Source organism: Ictidomys tridecemlineatus, chromosome 8, assembly GCF_052094955.1.
Source record: "Ictidomys tridecemlineatus isolate mIctTri1 chromosome 8, mIctTri1.hap1, whole genome shotgun sequence".
Lineage (NCBI taxonomy): Eukaryota > Metazoa > Chordata > Mammalia > Rodentia > Sciuridae > Ictidomys > Ictidomys tridecemlineatus.
In genome coordinates this window covers 2,845,480-2,864,194 of record NC_135484.1, presented here as the reverse complement: position 1 = coordinate 2,864,194, position 18,715 = coordinate 2,845,480, and the positions used below count along the sequence as shown (strand labels likewise).

The window sequence follows — 18,715 nt, the reverse complement described above, 5'->3', positions numbered from 1 at the left end:
AGCTCTGCCTCTCCTCTGCGCTCTGAACGCCGCGCCACCGTGTTCTCAGGAGCCTGTGTCCTGCCTCAGTCTCCCGCTCTTCGCACGCACCCCGCCCCCACGCCCTCTGGAAGAAGCCAACTCGTCAGGTGGGGCACCCCGTTTTGACTGTCCTGGGCCCCAGACCGCGGGCCGTCTAGCCGGCAAACTTCCCCGCAGCGAGGCGGGGCTCGCTGTTGGGTGGGATTGCTGGAGAAGCCGCAGGAGGGGCTCTTCCCTGGAACTGGGCTGGACCGCCCGCCCGGGACTTTGGAAGAGGGCTTCTCAGCCGCCAGCCCCCAGGAGGGTGCCCGGATCCCCTGGGTGGGATGGGAATGCTCCTAGGGCTTCTTTCTGCGCTCTCCCACTTCCAGCGGAAGAGATACCACCTAGTTAGTGTCCGCCCTGCTCCTCTTTGTTGTCCAGGGGTATGGAAATTCCCGGGGGCTGCCCCAGAGGGAGTTTCCTTCTGCAGAGACACCAAAAGGACCTCATTTGCTCGACACCCGCGCCCTTCGGAGACGCCTTGCCGCAGGGGCTCCAAGGAAGCCTCCGTGCATGTCACTCTCTTTTGGGGACTGTGACCTGAGACCCCCGAGCCTGGCACTTAGAATAAAGGGTCAAAGTGGAAGGGAAGTGGAGGCAAAAGGAGGGTGTGTCCAAAGTAGTTGAAGATCTCTAAACTCTGGCCCAGAAACAGACCACCTCGGCCACTCCCTGACACGCAGACGCAGACGGGAGCTGGCCCCTGGTGGCTTTGGGGTGGACTTCCCAGGGTCCAGGAAGCTCAGGAAGACTACCATGCTTCACAGGTCGATCTAAAACTGTCCTTCCAGGGGTCCAGCCAAACAAGAATGAAACCAGAAGAGAATGCTACATTTCTAACGTGCACAATAAAATTTCCACACTACAGGTGTCCCCAGGAATGAAGAGCATAATCCAGAAGGGGTGCAGTTGGAAGTCACTGACTGGTGTCACTGCTGTGGTGCCTCCTAAACATGGCCTCCCCACTTCTGGGGCTGGCTTCAGATCTTCCTCCCTGGGTTCTCAGGCCCAGTCCCATCCTCAGCCTTTTCAACGAAGGCTGCAGTGCATGACAGTTTACAGCCAAAAGCTTCCTCCAGCGGCTGTAAAGGGTTCCCAGTCAATAACAAGGTGTTTCCTTGGGAGGGAGGGACAGGCACTTCCAGCTGTTTCTCCCTCAAGGTCTTCCTCTCCTTGGCTCACCCAGACATTTAGAGGAAAATCGGGCCAGGCCTCCTGGCCAGGCCTCGGGTGTAACTGTCCACTGAGAAAAAATGACATAGGAAACCTAAGAAATACATCTGTGCCAGAGTGGCAGTTTTCCTTGGGTCAACCCCTCTCAGAAAACAAAACCTAGGACGTAGGAGCAGGTTCCAGTGCACCTGCACCTGTGCAGGCTCAAAGCCAGTCCGCAGAGGACTACACTCAGGGCCGTGACTCACAATTTCCTACAAGAAAAAACATATTTTTTTCCTGAGAATATAATGTGTGTTCATTAAAGAATATGCTGTCGGCCCATACCTCCATAACACGTGTCACGTGCATGAAAACAAAGACCCCAGGCACTGATTGCAGTCACCATCCATATTTTGGCATGTGATCCTCCTCTTTTTCCGTTTTGAATCCCCCCACTGATTGAGCAGACTTTACAAAAAACACTGGTAAGTCCTAGATTAGAAGTGATCGTGAATATTGCCTAATAGTGCATGATTCTGCCACCTGTTGGTTTGTCACTCCCTTTGAAAGGAACCCAGTGATTCTTGTGATTGTTTTTAAAGTGACAAGTCACTAATCTTTATACCTCTTAGCACTGGAAAAAAAAATGAAGGACATTGGGTTGTTTAAGGGGACTGTGGTTTTGAAGAAAAGAATAAATACACATTTGTTCCAGGACTCTCTCTAGTTCTAAGGTACACTCTGCACCGTTTATCCATCACGGAAATAGCAGAGGCAGGCCACCAGGCTCACTCTGAGCTTCCCAGTGTGCTCCTGTGAGCTGCAGAGGAGGGAGCAGCCCCGCAGGGTGTGGAATTGATGGGGAGCAGCTGAGGGCTGCACCTCAAAACCAAATTCCATCTCTTGTGCCTTGAGAGCCACTGTGCTGTGTCACAGGTGACAGTGTTCTGGCTGACTTAGTGACAGGAGTTCACACACTGAAAGAAACCAACCAACACAGCAAGCCCAAGGTTAGGGGTCTTGGACTCCTAACAGTTCTTAAACTCCAGCACTTCTGCTCCCTTTGGAATTCGAGGTTGCAGAGGAGAGATTTGTGGGCAGCTGGGCTTGGGGACTGTCTGGTGGGTAATTTGGGACCTTTCTGCCTGGATTCTTAATTTTGCAGTTCTGGGAGCTCCCAGGTTCCTCGGTGATGTGGTTAGGAGGAGAATCTCATTTGGTGAAATCCTTTGGGGTGGATGTGGGGAGAGCTCCCTTGCACCAGGGTCCCTTGGGGCAGAGCTGTTTGTACCTGGTGTAGCCGAGCTTCCCGTTCAGCTCCTACCTGTTCTGGCTTCTGCCGCCTTCTCCCCATCTCTTTTCATCTCTGGGGTCTTTCTGCATAATTAAGTGGCCTGTGAAGTTTTTTCCACACCACTCTGTCAACTCGCCTCCATGTCACTTTGGGGTTTTACTGCCTGCCGCCCATGCAGATTTTATTTCTCTCCGCTCAGGTTTCTGGCAGTCCTGATTTCCTCGTCCCTCATCATGGCATCCGTAGCCTTCCCTGTTTCTGTTCTCACAGGACAAGGCTTGCTGCTTGTGCAGGCGGCTGACCTCCCAGGGGGTGTCCCCTACCCTCAGCCTCTGGAATCACCGTCCTCCACCTTTGTGGGAGGCTCCCTATGCCTGACTTATCTTCCCCAGGGCCTGCCTGGGCGGTCTCTCACTAGGACGGATGCCCTTCCACAGATCCTTCCTCCCGCTCCTGGTGGGGCTGACCACGCAGGTGGCACAGGTGTCTAAAGAAGAGCTGCCCGTATGTGTGGCATGGAGCATTTCAACCCAGAGTGTGGGACTGAACGTTGGTGCCTCATAGTTGCTGAGGCACAGACCAGAGCAAGCTTCATTGAAGTCTCTGCCTGGAAGAGACAAAGGAGGGCTCCCTGGGGAAATTGTGTGTGTGTGTGTGTGTGTGTGTGTGTGTGTGCACGCGCGCGCGTGTGTGTGTGTGCGTGTGTGTGTGCGTGTGTGTGCATGTGCGTGTGTGTGTGTGCGTGTGCGTGTGCGTGTGTGTGTGTGTGTGTGTGTGTGTGTTTTGTTTGTGGTGCTGGGGATCGAACCCTTGTGCATGCAAGGCAAGTTCTCTACCAACTGAGCTATATTCCCAGCCCAGAAATTGTGTTTTGAGATTTTGAGGATGAATAGAAATGAGCAGAGGTGGTGAGGGAAGGAACACCATGGAAGGCTTTAAACTGCTCCAGAAATCATGACGCGTGCGCTCACACACACGTCCACTAGTGAGTGTTATGGTATCTACGTACACATACACATCTTCTCTCTCCCTCTACAACTTATTTTGCAGACTCCTGCTTTGGCACTGGTTAAACATGAAGCCCCAGTCCATCCCCCTGTGCAAAGACTGCGGGGATCCACGCAGGTGCAGCGCACACGGAAAGGTTCTGGCTGGGCCAGCTCTAGTTTCCATCATCCCTGACCTGCAGAAAAGGCAGGCACTGAGTCCAGAACACAGCCCACTGTGACCCTGGCTGTGGAAGGGGCTGGTACAGGGAGGTCTGAGCTCCTGCTGGGAGCTGACATCCCCTAGAGGAAGCTGAGTAGGGGCTGGCTTGGGGACCCCAGGCCTCGGAGCTTGGGAGAGAGCAGAACTTCCTGTCTCCGTTGAGGAACCACAGGGCACTCAGAACAGCAGGGGAGGCAGGACCCGCAGAGAACCTGGGTATCGGAGGAAGGCAGATAAGAAGGAACAAAATGAGAACTGCAGACTGAGAGACAGCACCTCATTTCAATGACAGTGGAGACTCTCAAGACGGTGGCCTGAGGGCAGAGCAGGGGAGGCTCAGTCAGGAGGCGGGCCTGGCAGATCTTACCTGGAGACAAACGCCTCGGTGCTAACGGGCCAGGAAAGGGCCGGGCGGGGAGGGGCGGGGAGGGGCGGCCGGCGGTGTTTGAAGGGAGAGTGGGAGGACCGCTCCCTGCAGACATCCTTTCCCAGGCACCTTGCAGAGACTCCTGTGAGCGCTGTGGACCAGGACAGCTGTGAAGGACTGGACCAGGAGCGATGGAGTCTCAGCCCAGATCTGCAGAAGGCTCTGGCTGGGGCTGTGAGGGTGGAGGCAGGAGAGGCTGCCGGCCAGGGGAAGGGGGTTCAGGTCATTCTTTCCCACTTACCAGGAACCAGACTGATAATGCAAATGGGACGGAGCGGGACTTGGGACACCTGGAGAGCAGTCTGGGACGCGGCTCCCCAGGGACTGGGCTGAGTGAGCCTGCTTCAACTCTCACAGCTCCCAGGGGGCTCGGCCCCTCGGCCTCCACCACGGGAAGCACCTGGGCTCACTGTCTTGTGCACAGGGCCCTTGAGATGGGACAGCACAGTAGGGTGAACTGCCCGCTCTATCCCAGGCGGCAGAAGCTGGCTGGAGAGTTCAAATGCAGTGCCAATGTGATTTCTGAGTTGTGCTCATTTAAACCCAACCGAACTTCCATCAGATGAAGGTAAACATACAGGAAGTAGAAACAATGTATTTCCCCCTCTCCTGTCCACCCCGTTCACACAAGTGTGGAAGGAAACTGACGGGGAGGGTCCGGGAATGGGGAGAGGGTCTGGTTCATTCCTTCGGAACTCTGGGGGAAAGGCCAGTAATCTCACGTTCACCCTAAATGGCCTGCGCTGCACTCTGAGAGGCTGGTGGTAACCGCAGATGTGGCCACTGGAGAGGAAGCCAGCGCACCTGACCCAGCCTGTCTCCAAAGAACCCTGCGCAGCAGTGTTGGCGTCAGCCTGGGTTTAAGATGCCCACTGGGAAGCAAAATGTAGATCAGAAAGGCCAGCAGCATGCCCAGTGCCACGGTGGCCATGGGACTGGAACTCCAAGTCAGCTGGTGGCTGCAGCCATTCCAGACAAAGGCCACTCCAGGGCCATCACTGGTCTTTGGCAGGCACATCCTCTGACTTTGAAGCAGCCTTCACTCCAGTGGTGGCTTTAGGATCAAACTATGTCATTACTACAGCTGCAGGGTCCTGGGACAGAGGCGTGGAGAAGCAGGGCACCCGGGCAAGCCTGGGAGGTTGTAGAAGCCAAGGACAGCACACACTTGAAACATGCAGCGTGGCCTGGTGTCCGCGGGAAAATAAATTTACATTACAATTTTAAAACCTAGTTAAAACTAAGAGATGTGGGAAATTTGCAAATTTTACATCAGGAAATAATGTGCACCTTCAGTTGGCTAGTTGACTGTCCACCAGGTGAGTGCTGGCCTCCCACAGAAAAGTCCTACGATATACCCAGCCTGCGTTTCTCTGTTATCAAGCAGACATGGTCTGTGGAGGTTAATAAGATGTAGCTCTGAGTCAGTGCTGCTTTGGGTTATGCATCAAGGTGAGGAAGGAGTCTCCGAAAGTGAGTGGGACCATGACCCAGCTCAGAGCCACAGTCATTTTGGGGTTGAAAAACAAGCATCCCATGACCAGTCCCACTGAAGACTGAAATCATCAGTATTCCACACCGAGCAAAGTCTTCCTCTTCACTACAGCAAATGTTAGAAGGTCAGGGAGAGTGTGCTGGCCATTCTGCTATCCACCATGACCTTTTGCTCAAGAACTGTGTTAGGGTCTGTAAACAAGTCAGGATGGTGCCTGGCATTTTGCCAGAGGGAGTGGTTTGTGAGGTGGCGCCAGCGAGCCATTAAGTGTGGAGATTCCTTATTGGTTGACTGCTGTATCGAGTTTATGTTAAAGATAAGCTGTGTGGAATGTATATATACCCCTCCAGTCCTACAATAAACGGCTCCCACTCCTGCTGTATCAATGTACACAAGTTGCTCGTCACCCCCTTGGTTATTTTGCTGCAGCCGGACTGCGGCAGAACTGGACCCAATCTAGAACATTCTTTATATGCCACTTCCCTACTACTGTTCTTTTCCTACCGGCTGAACATCCCTGATCTGAAAAAATCCCAAGGGCTCCAAAATCTGAAACTCGTTAAGCACCAATACTCAAAAGGTTTGACTTGGAAGCATTTAGGATTTCTGATTTTCAGATTAGAAATACTCAACTGGTAAAGTCTATGTAAATATTCCAAAATCCAAAAAAACTGAAATCTGAAACACTTCTTGTGGTTAGCATTTTGGATAAGGGCTATGTAACCTGTGTGAACGATTTCAGCAATTTTTTTCTTCTTTCTGGAGACTATAATGGGTACATATATTTATCTGGAAGTTGAAAACATTGCTAAAGGATTATAATTTACTTAGGCCACTTCTTTTTCTTGAGTTCTTTCTCATTCTTTAGCCAGATAGGAGGAAGAATAGTAGTAACTCTTCCTTCCTTTCTGAAAGATGTGGGAATTTTGCAAATTTCTTTCTTTCCTTCCCCAGAACTAACTTACTAATTTTCCCAAGAGTTCTTACAACTCAGTCCACAGAAATGTGATTTTACAGAAGTACAGTTCTGTTTTCGATGTGACTTGACATTGCACTTTCTTCGTTAACTATGTATACAATTGCTCTCCCAACCTCATGATGGCAGCTTCTCCTAAAGCCCCCTGGAGTTGCCACAGAATCTCCATACCCCCATGGAGCACAGGGCAGTGACTGCCCATCCTATTCAGCTGGGTGCTCCCGGTAGCTGGAGGGGTGCACAGCAAGCCCTCAGCAAGTGCTGCCGAGTGGCCAAGCAATGGGCATGACTTCCTGTCCCCTCCAGGACTCGCGGGCAGTGCCAGCTCAGAACTGGGGCTGCCTTCTGTCCTGCGAATCTGTGGAGAAGAGGCCAGAGCCGCTCCTTGCCAGGATGAGTTCTAAAGTTCTGAATGCAGTTCAAATACCTTTAAAATGATTTACTCATAAAGTAGAGAGATGTGTTTGTGTGTAAACTGCAGGATGCTGTTACCCAGCAGACCCCAGTTCTCCCAGCATCTAAATTGTACCACGTGAAAGTTTTGACTTGGACCCTGGTGCAAAGTCCAGAGACTTTTTTTTTTGGCTAACCACGGTAGCTGAGTTCACCTGTTAGATGCCCTGTGGCCTCCTGCTATTGTAATAAACCATCATTTTGGTCAATTTTGCCCCATCCTCTTAGTGAAAAGTAATTATGTTTGGAGATTAGATTCTTGTAAATGATTTTCTGAAGGTGTAGTTACTAGAGGCAACTTATATGTTCAGAAATACCTTTTTTCCCCTCATTTTTTAAACCAAAATGGTTTTGCCTTAATCTGTTGACTCTAAATGTGCAGCCCAGGGGGTCTTGCCACCCAAGTCTTTATCCAGGGTGGATGGAGTGTAGTTAAGCTCGGGTCAAAATAAGAGTAAAATCTTCTTTCCTGGACTGACCCCTCACCAGCTCCCACCCATCACCTAGGTCTACCTAACCCAACACCCACCTTCCCACTCCTGCTCCTGGCACCTCCTCCCAGTGTGCCGACTGCTCCTGAGTTGATGGTCACACATGTAACATGTGAGACATGCCACCTGCCAATTCAAACATAGGAAACAAGGCCAACGAGGGCCTCATGGCCCCTTCTCCTCCCCTGAGAGAACTGGCCTTCCCTGCACTGTGCCTGGGGGGGGTGGAGGGCAGGAAGAGAGCCTGGAGGCAGAGGCTCCCTCCTCGATCCCCACCGGGGGCTGCTGCAGAGCCCACAGACAGGAGCGCCCAGAGGAGCTCAGATTCTCAGTCCCTGGTTCAGGGGCGTGTTTCAGACACACAGTAGGAAGGCAAAGAGGCGAACAGGTCAGCACACAGGAAGGGGGTCTCACTGCCTGGATCCAGGGTGCCCACGTCCACACGTGTCTCTCTTCACCGTAGTCATCCTGGTCAGGGTGGCGACCTGTCCCTGGGGTGATGACCTTCCCTTCTGACCACTCAAGCGCTGAGCCCACCTTGGGTGCTTCCCTGGCCATCTGCTATGGTCTGACCCTCTGTTCAGACCTCTCCCTTCTCTGTCCGGCCGCTGCCTCTGGGCTCTGTGTTTGTCGGCGTTCTTCACCTATTTTGTCTGCAAGCCTGTTGCCGGTACCAGTGTTGGAAATATTTTATTCTACCTTGTCTCACCTCTCAATTAGCTCATGGGCGTCTTTTGACACCCCCCCAAAAAAGTGGTTTTTAATTTAATGTAGTCTACTTCATTAACGTTTTTCTCAGTGAAAGATGATTTTTGAACCCTACTTGTGAAAGTCTCCCCTACTTGACAGCATAAAGTTACTTCCTAAGTTATATTTTAGGACTTCACTTGTTGTACTTTTGCCCCTGGGACCTACGATCGATTCAGAACTGATTGGTGTGGTTTTCCCCCATCCAGGGTTGCCCACGTGGCCGAGGGTCACTTGCTGAAAGTGTCCTCTCCCTGCTGCCCTGAAGACCACTCTTGTTGCAAGCTGTGTGCACAGACGTGAGGGTCTTTCTCTGCGCTCTGTGCTTGGTGTGTGTGCGAGCAGGTTCACATGGGTCCATTCTAGGCCTATTGCTACAGCATTGTCCGAACTGGTACAGGGTCTTCAAGAGAGAATATTTTGACCTACTTGAAACTTTACATTTCTATATAGGTGTTAGCATCGATTTGTTGTGTTTAAATTAAAACTGTTGGATAACAGTTGGAATCATATAGAATCTATAACTTGTGCGAAATTGAAATCATTATGGTATCAAGTCTTCCAATCCACAAAACAGGTGTATCCATTTATTTAGTTAGTTTAAAAAATATTCTCCAAAAATAGCACATGGTTTTCATAGTGCACGATTTCATTAAAATCATCCCTAGATGTTTGCTATTTTTGATACCATTGTAAATGACATTTCTCTGTTGAATTTTTGCTGGTATATAGAAATCTCGTCAATTTTTGTATCTTCACCTTTTTCTAGCAATCTTCCAAATCAAACAATAATCAATCTGTAGATTTGTTGGAATTTTTCTATTTAAAAGACAAGTTTATATCTTGTTTTATAAACTTTACAGCTTTTAAATCTTTTTCTTTCCTATGATATGAGTCAGACTTCCCATACTATATGGAATAAAAATGGGAAAGATGTGAAGTATATTTTTACGTGTGTGAGTGTGTGTGTGTGTGTGTGTGTGTGTGTGTGTGTGTGTGTGCACCTTCAGATTGAAGGATTTCCCTCCGAGTCATGATTTCCTGTTACTTTATTATAAGCAGAACTTACTGAATCGAGCGGCACCACTAGGCCCCATCAGTTCTCATTTTCTTCCAGAGTCAAGCAGGTGTGTTCCTGCCTGAGGTGGCTGTGTTTCCTCCTGGTGACACACGCCTGCTCTGGTCAGGAATTGAGGTCACCTGCCTTCACATGCTGGCTCCCGCGTTCTGAGAGAGTTATGCATGAACAATGGGGTTTGTAGAATTCTGCCCTGAAACCACATGGGCCTAGAGTTTCCTTATGTTATTGGTGGAAAGCTTTTTAATTCGTTGGTTTTATTTAACATTTGTAGGACTTTTTAGGATTTCTATTACTTATTTATAATTTCTTTTCTTCTTCCTCTTCTTCTGCAGGGCTGGGGCAGGAACCCGGGCCTCACTCATGCGAGGCACGAGCTCTGCCGCGGAGCCACATCCCCAGCCCTCTCTTCCTTCCTGCTAAAATCACTCTGAGAGAATTTGCCTGTTACTCCTATTGAGGAGCTGTCTGCATTTCTGGGTATTCTCCCCTTGTTTTTCTGGGGATCCTTCAACGATCTCCACTTCATATTGGGTGGTATTCTTTTGACTCACTTTGTTCATGATTCTTGGGTTTCCTAAATCAGAGGAAATTCTTCTCTCTTCGAATCCTGCTTCTTCCCCCTCCTCTCCATGATTGCTAGTGGAGCTGATTAGACGTGCTGGACTTCTTCCTCCGTCCTCTGGGTCCCGGGCCCTCTCAGGTTCCATCTCTGTCTCCAGTGCTGCATGAGGTCGTTCTTCTGACCTGGCTAGTTCAGGGGTTCATCTTCAGGTACACCCAAGCTACTGTTCAACTCACTCACTGAATATTCTTTTCACTTGTTATATTTTTCCACTTCACAATCTCTATTTCACTCCTTTTCAAATATTTTCTCTCACAGTTTAAAAATTCATATTGAGGTTTGTTCGGCCATAACACTCTGGTCAGGCACAGAAAACACAGGCTGATTGTGTACCGGTGCTGACCCACAGGCTGATTGTGTACCGGTGCTGACCGTCTCTAGGACCTGGTTTCACTGTGAGTCTGATCCTACCGGGGCCTGCTTCTAGGGATTCTTGGTCACCTGGGCTTCCCCGTGGAGTCGTCACACGGTGAGGAACAGGCTTGAAGCTGCGTGTTGAGTACCTGCTTACCTACTTGAACTGCGGATTAAAGAAAGAGAAAGCTGTCTTTTCCTTACTTCTTGGGGAATTTCAACATTTCTTTCTCCTTCCTTCTTTGCCTCTAGTTCTGATAGGGCAGCTTTATTCTTCAACCACGTAGTTAATCCAGTACCGACTTCCTGTCTTGGCCTCCTACAATGAAAGAAAAAAAACCCACCCATATATATGAAACCTTCAAGGTGAGTGTCCCGGGGCACCCCCTTGCCTCGCCTCACTATTGGCCATTTGCTCTTTCTCACCAGGGAATGAGGAAATGGCTCCTTCCCTCCAGCTCCTTCCATGGCTCAGGAATTTCCCTATTTCCACCTCTGGCCCATCGAGTTCCCAGCCCTGAAATCCTCAGACCTTCCCCTGCTGGGACCCTGCTCCCACCACACCTCCCACCCTGCAGCTCTCCAGCCCTGGCTCCCATCTCATCTGCCCTTTGATCTCCTGGAGGGCGACATCAGAGGAAGGACCGGAGCTAACCACCACGTGGTGAGTCAGAACCATGTGCTCCAGGGCCAGGGGTGCTGTGGCCATCCCAGGAGGAGCAGGTTCACCCTTCACGTGCTCTGCCAGGTGACGCCTAAGGAAAGACGGAAGGCTCCTTAGATGGTATTTCAACTGCCTTTCTGTGCATAAACTCAAAATCGTGTTAATACCAACACATAACTTTTTTCTGCAAATATAAGAACTTTTTCTCTCCCATTCAATGACATTAACTTCCATAAGAATCCAATTTTTAAAAACATTATGAATTCTCTCCCCAAGAATTCATATGTACACCATCAAGTGCGAGCGTCTTAAGGGTTTCGCCTCCCCACTTTGGGTTGGCCAGTCTTAGGTCAGCACCACAGGCTGCTACAAGCTTGCAGACCACGCCCCTCTCCGTGGCTCTCTGAAGCCTGCTTCCCTTGTGAATCTTGCATTGAGTTTACATCACATTTACTGATATCCTGCCCTCCTTTCCTGACTGTTGGAGTGCATAGCCTATTTTAACTCATATTGGAAATCCTGATCCTTGGGGAAATCATGGAGATTTGGGAATCAAGCAGAGAACATTTGGATTAGCATTTTGTGCTCAACAATCCTGCTGTGGAGGATGTTTTGTGAGCCACAGATTCCTGCTAAATGAGACTGCGTCTTTTCCACACCCCACCTGATAGAGAACAAGGACCTTGGGTTACTTTCCCCAACATCCCCACCCCTTTCAGCAGAAAATAGTTTGGAGATGTTGTCACCCATGTTTCCACAGAAATGGAATGTAGAGATTGACAGTGGGGAATGGGACAGTGGTCCACTTTATGCTTTGAGTATAACCCATGCTGCTCTGCCATTGGGGGGTGGAAAAAAGACTGCATCTTTTTCTGGCCAGACACCCTAGTCCTCACCAAAACTAATTATCAGAGAAATGAAACAAATCACCTTCAACGAGGATCCATCTGTGTGTCCTCATCTATGTGTGTCTGTTGGTTTGTGTGTCTCTGTGTGAGTGTGCATGTTTGTATAGGAAAACATTCATATTATCCCATAACCTCAATGAAAATTGGAACAAACCAATGACATTGGGCAAATTATATTGTAACACTGTGTGCACACATGGCTATATGACAAGAGACCACACCGTGATGTACATCTGCAATGCACCAATTTAAAAAATGGGGGAAAGGGAAAATCCAAAGTAGTGACAGTGAATTTTCACCTGCTCCATAAGTTGGCTTCAAGTTCCTGTCTGAAGACATCACAAGTGGGTAGCACATGGGGCTGTCTGGAGATGGGGACTACAGGACAAACCCTGGACCCAAGTCAGGCAAAGGAGCCAAATGACCCTGTACTGTCCTGGGCCATGGGCTACATGGGGTGCCCAGAAGGTTGGCATGCATGACACTGCCAAGGGCAGATGTCATGCTCGCCCGCAACAGAGAGGAGACAGTCATTGCCACATCTGGTGTCAGGCTTCACCTCCAGATCAGAGGGTACGACAGCTACATTTAAAACCCAAGGCACTTTGACAGAAACATTCACTGTCTTCATGTCCCTCAATTTGGAAAGGACTCCAAGAAGAAAAGCAAGGTAACAGAAGACTTAACTCTCAGGTCCCGATGGAAGCCTCACCAAGCCTCCTCAGACTGGCTTCTGCTAAGGGCATCTGTCCTGCAAACGCACTTTGAAGACCTCGGGGCCAGGCTGCCAGTAGATTTCTCCCTGGTTGGAGGCAGGCTCACAGATGGCAGAGCTCTTGCACATCTTTATCACCCACTACTGAGCAAACCGAGCCTGAAGCTCCACTGGATTTGCTCCTAGGGACCAGGAGCTAATACAGAAGGGCACCGCAATGGTGTCAAGCCTGTCACCACCAGATGCAACTCCGACTCCCCCTTCCTGTGAGGGCGTTGGCCAGAAGTGGGAGGTACCACTGCTGGTACCACTGTCAGTGGACGGAACTGGACCCTCAAGCTGGTGCAGGATCCCAACAACCTGAGCAGGTCCCAGCGCCCACCATGCAACGGGAAGCCAAGGCCAAGCCTGGCTGAGGCCTGAGGGAGCGAGGAAGGGGGGACCTGGTGCCGCCAGGGGCACCGCTGGGCCTGGCCGTGAAGAAACCTGGACCAACAGGAGCCCATCGAGTTATTCGTTCTAGAAACAATAATGGGGTTCTGCTGTGTGCCGGTCACTGTCCTGGAGGCAGGAGACACAGTGGTAGCCACCTGCTGTCCTCACAGGTGCCTTACAAGGGCTGGTAATGGCCTGAGGCAGGAGACTGCTCCCCTGGACGGGGATTCAGAGAGGAAGAGCAGAGGCTGGGAGCTGAGGCTGGGGGAGCGAGGCCCAGGCCACCCATTCAGGGGGTGCCTGGGGACTCCTGGAGAAAGGGGTCGGGCTGGTGAGACCCAAGCAGGGTCCGCCGCAGAACATCAGGGATCCAGGTGCTTGGCTCTGCATTCTTCTCGCCCTCCACCACACTCCCCATCACCTCCGCCACACTCTCCATCACCTCCACCACACACCCCTTCATCTCTACCACACTCTCTATCACACACCCCTTCGCCTCCACCACACTCTCCATCACCTCCGCCACACTCCTCATCACCTCCACCACACACACCACCACATACCCTTTCCCCTCCACCACACATTCCATTAGCTCCACCACACACCCCTTCCCCTCCACCACACACCCCTTCCCCTCCACCACACACCCCTTCACCTCCACCACACACCCCTTCCCCTCCACCACACACCCCTTCCCCTCCACCACACACCCCTTCCCCTCCACCACACACCCCTTCCCCTCCACCACACACCCCTTTCCCTCCACCACACACCCCTTCCCCTCCACCACACACCCCTTCCCCTCCACCACACACCCCTTCCCCTCCACCACACACCCCTTCCCCTCCACCACACACCCCTTCCCCTCCACCACACACCCCTTCCCCTCCACCACACACCCCTTCCCCTCCACCACACATCCCTTCCCCTCCACCACACACCCCTTCCCCTCCACCACACACCCCTTCCCCTCCACCACACATCCCTTCCCCTCCACCACATACCCCTTCCCCTCCACCACACATTCCATTAGCTCCACCACACACCCCTTCCCCTCCACCACACACCCCTTCCCCTCCACCACACACCCCTTCCCCTCCACCACACACTCCTTCCCCTCCACCACACACCCCTTCCCCTCCACCACACACCCCTTCCCCTCCACCACACACCCCTTCCCCTCCACCACACACCCCTTCCCCTCCACCACACACCCCTTCCCCTCCACCACACACCCCTTCCCCTCCACCACACACCCCTTCCCCTCCACCACACACCCCTTCACCTCCACCACACACCCCTTCCCCTCCACCACACACCCCTTCCCCTCCACCACACACCCCTTCCCCTCCACCACACACCCCTTCCCCTCCACCACACACCCCTTCCCCTCCACCACACACCCCTTCCCCTCCACCACACACCCCTTCCCCTCCACCACACACCCCTTCCCCTCCGCCACACACCCCTTCCCCTCCGCCACACACCCCTTCCCCTCCGCCACACACCCCTTCACCTCCGCCACACACCAGATCACCTCCACCACAGACTTCATCACTGCAACATGGGTTGCTTGCTAGTTTTTGTCTGTTTGCAAACATTTCTCATTTCTGGGTTTTGTTCGACTGCTTTGCCACTCACATGCCACACAGGGCCACCTGGCGACCTCCTGTTTTCCGGTGGGGTGCCCTCTGTGCACTCGCTAGGCTCTGGCACTTCAGGAAGCGAAGGGCAGGCCATGCTCCAGGCTGACGCCCGATGGGTGGTGGGTCCTCTGTCCCCATTTCCCTGGGCTGGACTTCTTCCTGCCCGGTGTCTTCATTCGGGACCATGAAATCCAGCTTTCAGAAGCAAAGAATACTTTGATTTTGTTGTGGCTGCTTTCATTATATTCGTAATTCGAGGAGCAATGTTTAGAAAAGAGTTTGGGACAGTAGGGCAGCAATGCTCACCTAAATGGGCATCTATTTATTCATATTTTAAGCTTTTCGTTGTCTAGTAAGTGCCACTTTAAGAAGCAGAGTCTCGTTGCTGAGTGACGCTGCCTGGACCCCACCAGGCTGCGCACTTCTGCCTCCCGCCTGCCGCCAGGCCATCACGGGTGGCAACTGAGGGGCCCTGGGGCCAGAGGAAGGTGGGTCTTTGGGTTCTGTTTTTAAGTTGGATTCAACAGTAGATTTTTGTCTCATTAGAACCCCGACTGACCCGGGTCCCCTGGTCACCACTGCCCCGAGACACCCCCATGCCACCACTCAGGGCAAACGGACTTCTCCACTCCTTACCCTCCAGGGCAGCCACTGCCTGCTGGCCGGTTTCTGCACCCACAAGAAAGCCAGTTCCCCAGAGCCTCCCAGATCTCCGTCCCAGGCAGGACAGAGTGTCACTTGTGCTGCCACTAGACCCAGGTCACTGACCAGACCTCCAGCTCTGCGCTCAGCGTGCTCATCTGCAAAGCGGCCGTCTCTCTCCATCAGTCTGCTCAGGTGGCACCAAACAGAGAAAAGCAAACACAGGGAAGCTGTCAGGCTCAGCACCCCCTGAACACACACAGGCTGCTCTGACAGGTCCTCCCACTGCTCCTGCCGGAAGCCTGGGCCAGGACTGCCCAGGGGAAGCCCCCAGCCTCGTGCATTGGGTGGCTCTGCTGAGCCCCTCAAGTCCCCCCAGTGTGGAGCCACATGCCATCCCCTTTTCTGACCTACTATTAAGACTAAACCTGGCATAAAGATGGGCCCAGGCCCAGGGAGCGTGGGCTGAGGGGTGCACACTGTCAGGGGACATGCCCAGGGAGCGTGGGCTGAGGGGTGCACACTGTCAGGGGCCATGCCCAGGGAGCGTGGGCTGAGGGGTGCACACTGTCAGGGGCCATGTCCAGGGAGCGTGGGCTGAGGGGTGCACACTGTTGGGGGGCCATACCCAGGGAGTGTGGGCTGAGGGGTGCACACTGTCAGGGGGGCCATGTCCAGGGAGCGTGGGCTGAGGGGTGCACACTGTCAGGGGGGCCATGTCCAGGGAGCGTGGGCTGAGGGGTGCACACTGTCAGGGGCCATGTCCAGGGAGCGTGGGCTGAGGGGTGCACACTGTCAGGGGGGCCATGTCCAGGGAGCGTGGACTGAGGGGTGCACACTGTCAGGGGGGCCATGTCCAGGGAGCGTGGACTGAGGGGTGCACACTGTCAGGGGGGCCATGTCCAGGGAGCGTGGGCTGAGGGGTGCACACTGTCAGGGGGGCTGGCTCATGGACCGGCTGCTGGCAACACCCTGAGGATGGCTCAGGAACATGCCATCCTCGCTGCTCCGAGTCCCCGTGTGCACAGCCGCAGTGTGCAAGGTCACTCAGTTATTTACACACTAGGGATGACACACACACACCTAGGGGCACGCTGGCTCACCAGAGGGGGACAGTCCCCAGGCTGGAGTGTGTAAGATATGTTTGGAGCACGGTGCCCCTCACCTGGGGACAGAGGCCCTGAGACCGTGCCTGGCAGGGAATCCCTTCAGGCCTTGGCCAGCCTGAGAGTCCAGGGGACCTTGGATTACCCTTGACCTGTCCCCGTCAAAGTGTAGACTCCTGGCGTCAGCGCTGGGCTCTAGAGCCAGCGGCCAGGAGGGACTGTGGGCCAGGCCTGCCAGGACATCGTCCCCCTTCTGCGTGGCTTCCCCTGGACAGACCAGAACACCTGTGGCAAAGAAGCGCCGTGTGAGCCTCCCCCTCCACACAGGCTCAGCCGACATCCTGGGGGGCTCCTGCTGACCAGGGGTCGCCAGGGCAAAGGTGGGGGAGTCAGGGTGGATTCCTCTCAAGCTGACAAGAGAGTGGCCATTTGTCTCCACACACGCCACACAGCAAACACCAAGGCAGAAGCAGCACGAGGTCTTTTACCAGCCCCGGAACAGCTGTTGGGTAAACTGCCTTCCCTGGGGAAGGGCTCCAGCCAGGGGGAGACACACACTGATGAAGGCAGAGTACCTGCCCTCCAGGCTCCCGCTCTCAAACAGGGGGCTATCCCCCAGGAAGGTGCGGAAAGGCCCCGCCCCGTGCAGGGTTGGGCGGAGAGAAGGCCATCTGCAGGGAGGCCTCCCGGGGAAGCCATGGGTGGCCCAAATGAGGAAGAGGAAGGGGAATCCAGGGAGTGGGTTGGAGCTGGTCTGAGAGGCCCGAGCCCATGGCCTGCAGGGAGCCTGAGAGAGTGGAGCTGAGGAGCAGACATCAGGTGGTGTACTTGGATGCCTCTGGAAGCCCGCTGGAATGCCACACACTCGTGTCCGGGTGTGCAGGTGCTGGGGTTTGCTGAGTGTGGACACAAGGACGCGAGCAGGCCCCACGAGGTATGCCAGGGCCTCTGGGTGTTTCACAGGCACCTTTGCCCAGATGGAGCAGGTCAGGGGCTTGCTCATCTGCTCCAGGACCCTGCCCAGAGCAGACTCTGAGCATGGCTGCCAAGAGGTCAAGTTTTCCAAAGACTATTTTTATCCAAGCAGGTTTTTCATAGTCATCTGCATTTTGGGAGTCCTTCATGTCTGTCTCTCTGTGCACAAGATAAGACAACGTAATGCCAGCTACAGGAAAGAGCAGGCGGGCTGAGGAAACTTGGCCTTCAGCCTTTCTAAACTTAAGATTTTACCATTTTTATTAGTTATGCACATAGATAGACTGTCTCCTTCCCATGTCAATTAAATACCATGAGCTACCTCCAGTAGTTCCCTGTGCTCTTAAGAGGCCGTAGCTCCACTGTGTGACAAGGTTACTTGGATGTGTCCTTGAACTGGCCACAGATCCTCTACCTTTCGACCCCTTCTGTGGGTGGGGGGTGAGGAGATATGGCTGAGCCACTGCAAGAGAAGACTGTGACCATGAGGTTGCCATCCCCTCCTGCTGTGTCTCCATAATTATTTGGATTGGTTTAATCCAAATCAAAAAAAAAAATGTTCTGGAGACACTTGAGCAGATTGAGTGTAAGGACAGCAGTTCAGGAGCTGGCCTGGGATCAGGGGCTCATGCTGGGCCTCAGAGGCCAGAACACACTCTCCAGCGCATCTCCATTTCCCCTTTCCCACTGATTAAAGCAGGCCAGAAAATTACTTAAGCCCTGAGATTGCAACAACAAAGGCTTGGCTTCTCTGTTCAATCAAAACTGCTTGGCTGCCTGATTCAAATGCTAATAGCGGAGCCTGAATTGGTCCCTAAAGGAGGGAGACGCCTCCTCCACCCTCCAAATGACCAGAAACTGGCTCCTGGCTACCAGAATCCACAGCAGTCTCCCAGCTGGACATGTGCAGTGGCCTGTGGGAAACAGCCCGGCGGTGGACTCTGGGTTTCTGGGGAGGGAAGGAAGGGGCTTTTCCCCCTCACAAGGCTCTGACCCCTGAAGACTTTGGTCTCCACCGTTAGGACCCATCTCTCTGCTGTGTGTTCAACAGATCTAGAGAGTCCTTTAGCCCTTTGAGGAAGAGAAAGGCCCCAGGTTCAGAATCTCAGAAAAGGTGGCCTTGAAACGCCAGGAGGTCCCAGTGAGTCCTCCAGGCCAGCACAGTGCCCTCCGTCCATCTCATTCCGAGATGGCCTGGCTTCTGTGTCCTCTAAAGAAAGGACACAGTTTCCCAGCTCCCTGCCAGTCTCCACTGGG

The 18,715-nt window shown here is 52.9% G+C and overlaps 1 protein-coding gene across 1 annotated transcript in view; it reads right to left on the bottom strand.

Moving 5' to 3' along the window:
* Window positions 1–10,363: 10,363 nt before the first annotated feature.
* Window positions 10,364–18,715, bottom strand: part of LOC101958370 (uncharacterized) — a 49,267-nt gene continuing 40,915 nt past the window's right edge. The window contains exons 9-11 of the mRNA XM_078018651.1: window positions 15,504–15,564; window positions 14,731–14,930; window positions 10,364–11,122 (exon numbers count right to left, since the gene is read on the bottom strand). Coding sequence (XP_077874777.1) covers window positions 10,894–11,122; window positions 14,731–14,930; window positions 15,504–15,564 — 490 coding nt within the window. The 3' untranslated portion in view covers window positions 10,364–10,893. The remainder of the gene's footprint in view (window positions 11,123–14,730; window positions 14,931–15,503; window positions 15,565–18,715) is intronic.